The sequence below is a fragment of the Mugil cephalus genome, chromosome 20, assembly GCF_022458985.1.
Source record: "Mugil cephalus isolate CIBA_MC_2020 chromosome 20, CIBA_Mcephalus_1.1, whole genome shotgun sequence".
Classification (NCBI taxonomy): domain Eukaryota; kingdom Metazoa; phylum Chordata; class Actinopteri; order Mugiliformes; family Mugilidae; genus Mugil; species Mugil cephalus.
Window position 1 is genome coordinate 13,570,724 of NC_061789.1, and position 5,039 is coordinate 13,575,762.

Genomic DNA, 5,039 nt, shown 5'->3' on the forward strand with positions numbered 1-5,039 from the left:
GCCGTCGCGTTGAACTCTTGCGGCCAATCAGCTTCGAGCTTTGTTATCGGTCATGTGAAGCCTGTGATTTGTGTCAAAGCTGAAGACGGCTCTTCACATCCAGCGGCTCGCCAATCATGTGAGGCACGCAGTACTGATTATGAAAGAATCAGTAACTTGCTGGTCTGCCTATATAAATTCCGTTTTCTTCCCTGGATTTCCCGCTAACCGTAAACTACCAGTTTTACAGGTGGACTCTGGTGCCCTGGTGCTGACTTCAGCATACAAAAGTATTTGCTCTCATCAGAATTTTCTACATTTCTGTGTAAAAATTATTTTCACCAATTGTGCTTCTTTTACACAAACCCAGAATGCAGACAAAGAGAGCCCAGTTAAACAAATAATAAAAAAAATAATCTGTGTATTTGTTTATTCTGAAAAATGACCCAATATTACATACCTGTGAGGTGCAAAAGCAAGTGCACTTTTCGCACTGCAAGTAAAATCCATCTGTTCAGAAGTGTTTCTAATTGAAGTAATGAGACCCCGGTGTCGTTAAGTAACCCGTTTTTATTTTGTTTGTTTTGTTTTTTAAATCACAGATTTCTTACAGTCTGTTCGCCACAACACATGTTCGTGCAAGTGTACATGGACAAAGGAGCTTTCTGATCTCAGAAAAGGTTGCAAGACCATCTCTAGAGGGTTTGGAACCCACAAATTCAAAAGTCAGACAGACTGTAAACAAGTGGAGGACATTTAAGACATGGTGCTTATAAGCTGCGCCATATTTTTTGCTGACTTTATTTCTAGGCTCAGGGATATTGCTTTAAATTTACTGCGAATCTCAGTATTTACTTTTACATAAAGAAATGTTAAATAACACCACAACACAAGTTGATATATAGCTTGTTCACACATGCACTATTAGTCAGAAGACACATGTGCATATGTATGAGGCACAAACACATCATTAACATGTACTCACTTGCCAGTTCACTAGTGAAGGCAACTGTTTTCCGATATAACAGTCTTTTATTAAATCTGCGTATCGTGAAGGTAATGGTTTTTGGAATTTGTTTTCATTTTGGAGACTGTGTGTACTTAATTGTATTGTGCCAGTGTTTCTAGTGTTTTGACAACCCCAGTGGGTTGGGCTAAATACCTTTCAGATGCAGTTTCAGTGAACATTAGAGCAACCATGAAGCTAAGATTTAGAGCAAGACTTTTATAAATCCATTTGTTTTTCCTGTTATATCTAATGAACTGGTAAGTGGGCGTATATAGACTAATGAAACAACTTTAAATCACACACCCCTGTGTTTACGCTGGCTTTCCTTCACATTTTAACAATGACGCTAAAATTCTGTTTTGAATGTTTTATTGCAATTCCACATTAAAATCAGCAGCGGCAACGGACGGAAACGCCGTTACTTCATTGAATGCATTTTCCCCATGCATGCAGGTTTACAAAATGAGATGAATGGGGAAATTATCTGCTCTGATTAACTGATGAAGGGGGAGGAGGCAATCCGCGGCGCTGGAGAAATCTCCCTGGGTTTGAGGACAGATACGTCAGGTTGCCTCTTGCACTCTACATCACGAAAGCTGCAGCTACGAGAGCGTCGGTGGCTTGTAGGCACAGAGCAGGACAGACAGAGATCCGCATCATCTGCTCGCAGGGTTCAAACCTCACCCAAAGCACGTGAGTACTGAGGGTTTTTTTTTTTTTTTTTTTTTTTTGGCAAATTAACGTGAACGGAGATGTTTCTGACAGGAGAGCTGGCAGGTCTCTGTGTGTCTGTGTCTTGTGAATCTCAATTACTTTGTCTTTGAGAGAGAGAGAGAGAGAGGGGGAAAGGAATGCTAATAGAAAGAGGAAATATAAATTTCCAGTATTTGTGACTGCTCGTTCAAGTTTAAAAACTTTGAGAGACGGAAAATTATTTTACTCCGTGAAACAGATCTTGCATCGTCAGGTTATTTCTTCAGATAATTTATATTTTGTCGTGTAAACGTACTGTACCGTGTTGTCAAAAATGGTACAGCCCTGCTGACAAAGACAGCACAACTCAGCACTCTTCCTGACAGCGCTGATCTATCTGAAAACCACCCACCACAAGACTGATGATGCTGAAATCATCCGCAAGTTATGACTGTTCTCCGTCTGACTGTAGAAAACACCTGAACAGTTTCCTTTACTGTCACTTTGCATCTCTTCCATGCATCCCCGAGGCTGACACAGAGGACCATGGCACTTGCATCACTGTTGAGCAATGAGGACGTCAAGGCTGCAGTCCAGGCTTGTCAAGGTGAGTCAGACGGAAGCGACAAACTCGCGCGCAAGGAGACACACGAGCATCTCACAGCACTTCTTGTGCACTCCATATTGCACAGAGAATGGCATTGTCAAACCCACCACCACCCTCCCGACGGGGGATTCCTGCGTCAGGTGTTGGTCGCAGAAGGGCAGGTAACCAGGCAGCCGTGTGGCAGGAGAGCAGTTACCATGCAGATACCGGAGTGTTTATGCCAAGGGCACGGGAGAAGACTAAATCACACACACGCAAAACTTAGAAGTCCTCACATCCTTAATTATTTATCTTGAGCAGTTACTGTCTACTGTTACTGCATTTTCAAATTGAATTCCCATCCTTATGTGCTCCCTACCAAAGTAAAACTTGTCAGCAACCTTTCTGGAATAATAACATTCAAATTTTGCATGTGCCAGTAAAAGAAGGTGGCGTCTCTGTTATTTATGTGCACATAAATCCTGACGTTGGCAAGTTTCCTCCCTTATAACAAGAATGTTTCTTATGTTATTGTCAGATTTCTCCTTCAGCAAATGTATTTAAACTCATCCTCTAAAGAATTCCCACTAGTGGATAAATACAGGGCTCTTAACATTTAGCTTTGCATTAGACCCATGGGCAATATTCAGTGGGCTTTGACTGCTTCAGCGGCATAATGGGAAAGTATATAATGGTATAAGACAGTAATGCGCCACGGGGTACGTATTGGTAAATGTCATCGTTTGAAGAATGAAAGTCATCTGAGCGAAAGAGTGAATGCGACATCCCTATTCATCCCCCCCCACCATTCTCTCTTTCTTGTCATTCTCTGATTGACCTCTTACTCCCATATGTGCCTGTTTCTCTTGCTCTCATCATCTCACTTTATATATCTCTCCCCCTCTCCCTCTCTGCCTCTGCGTAGCTCCGGGCACATTCGACTTCAAGTCCTTCTTTGCGCAAGTGGGACTGACCAGCTCATCGGAGGCGGACAGGAAAAAAGTGTTTACAGTCCTGGACCAGGACCAGAGTGGTTACATTGAGGAGGAGGAGCTCAAGTAAGGATGGAGTGTGTGTGTGCCTGTGCATGACTAAAAGGCTTGAGCGGGGATGGATGCTGGTGCTGGTTGCGTCTGTCCGCGGGTGTATCTGAGTAGCATCTATGTAGTGTGTCCCCCTTTTGATGGCCCTCAGGCAGAGGTCACTGCATGAATGGAACTGCATTTTCCGCTGTGAATGAAGTGAGTAATAATAATAAGCAGGGAATGAGTGATGGGGACATTTCAAAAAGCCCCAGAGGTGGAAGGAAAGGGCATCAAAAAGATAAGGCCTGTGGTAATTTCCTTTTTTTTTTTTTTTTTTCAATATACCCTTAGACTCTTCCTTCAGAATTTCTCCCCGGAGGCCCGTGAGCTGACCGTGTCCGAGACCAAGACCCTGATGGCCGCAGGAGACAAGGACGGCGACGGCAAGATAGGGATGGAAGGTGGGTGTTTGTGAAACATCTGGAAAAGCCAGTGGCAGACGGGGGAAAGGTTTGCCGTCTGAGTGGGGGAACTGTCCACCACTAGGTGCTGAAATTGCAGTCTATAAAAAGCACAGCCAAAAAAAGCCTGCACAACCCTGCACTCAAGCAAGCAAAAAAATAAATAAATAAAAAGAAAGAAAAGAAAACGTTTGTTTACTCTTATTGCTCAACTTTGCCTGCAAAAAAAACTGATTCCACTGTTGATTTACACTGTCTCTTTGTCTCTCCCCCCGCAGAGTTTTGTGATCTTCTGAAATAAGGAGAATCCACACACATACACGGCCTCGACTGCGTTTCCCGGTTTCGAATTATTTATTCATTGTTCGAAACCCCGACTTTCCAGATTGTTTGATGCAAAGACCAAAAACCTCAGATCTTGCGCACCTGCCTGCTGCTCTCCCTGTCGATGTGATACTCGCAATGCATAAGATGTTCGGTGGACAGGTGCATGTGTGTGTGTGTGTGTTCAATCAGTCGGGTATCTGGTATGGAATAATAAATGTATTCAAGATGTGACACCACTTTTCTCTGTCCTGTGTTCTTTCTTTATCTAATAAAGTCTGATTTCTGGTGGGTTCGTATTTATAAGGTGATATTTGATTATCACATCAAAACCAAATCACGACACTGGTATAAAAAATAAATATAATAAAAAATATATATAAAAAATAAAATAAAAAAAAACATTGGATGCCATATGAACACACTCGATTCAATCTCAGTGTGGCCACTGGCATCATTGCCACTGACATTAACTACCGCAGGATAGTTTATGATCTAAAAAGTCAATTAATTGAGTTATTTGGACACATCATTGGGTTTTAATTGGTTGCAATTATATTATACTTGCATTTCAAGTATAATGTGGGTCCGTACAAATACAATAAAATAAAATAAATACCGAATAAAATAAATATCGAATAAAATAAAAATAAAATAAATACCGAATAAAATAAAATAATTAGGGTTAGTACTGCCTTCTGCTGGAGGGATTCCGAAATCCTTTGACTACATATATATAGAGAGCGAGCGAGCGAGGGAGAAAATATTAGGTTGCGCAGAATTCAGTGGGTTTGCATTTCATAAAGTGGCGACACGTGTAAATCAATCACACGTGGGGTCGCGAAAGTATCAAGAAACGAGCAGTCTCAGCTGCATTTTGCCAGCGCGAAGACGTGCCAGAGTAAAATGAGTTGTCACCGATTCGCTGACTTGATGGACCGACGCAATCCAAAATAGTCCGA

The 5,039-nt window shown here is 42.0% G+C and overlaps 1 protein-coding gene across 2 annotated transcripts; it reads left to right on the forward strand.

Moving 5' to 3' along the window:
• The first annotated feature begins 1,473 nt into the window (after positions 1–1,473).
• On the forward strand, positions 1,474–4,316 carry pvalb5 (parvalbumin 5). 2 transcript variants are annotated; one of them, XM_047571635.1, is made up of 5 exons: positions 1,474–1,681; positions 2,202–2,288; positions 3,193–3,325; positions 3,644–3,753; positions 4,032–4,316. In XM_047571635.1, exons 1-5 carry the CDS (start codon positions 1,489–1,491, stop codon positions 4,052–4,054), a joined length of 546 nt encoding a protein of 181 aa, XP_047427591.1. In that variant the 5' UTR covers positions 1,474–1,488; the 3' UTR covers positions 4,055–4,316. The 2 variants fall into 2 exon arrangements, with proteins under 2 accessions (XP_047427591.1, XP_047427592.1); XM_047571636.1 differs by having other exon boundaries at positions 1,543–1,681; positions 2,212–2,288.
• Positions 4,317–5,039: the final 723 nt, after the last annotated feature.

Coding starts and splice junctions, on each gene's coding strand:
- pvalb5 (XM_047571635.1), top strand. CDS start 1,489: ATGAAGGGGGAGGAGGCAATCCGCGGCGCTGGAGAAATCTCCCTGGGT. Junction 2,289..3,192: donor TGCAGTCCAGGCTTGTCAAG/GTGAGTCAGACG, acceptor GCCTCTGCGTAG/CTCCGGGCACATTCGACTTC. Junction 3,326..3,643: donor ATTGAGGAGGAGGAGCTCAA/GTAAGGATGGAG, acceptor ATATACCCTTAG/ACTCTTCCTTCAGAATTTCT.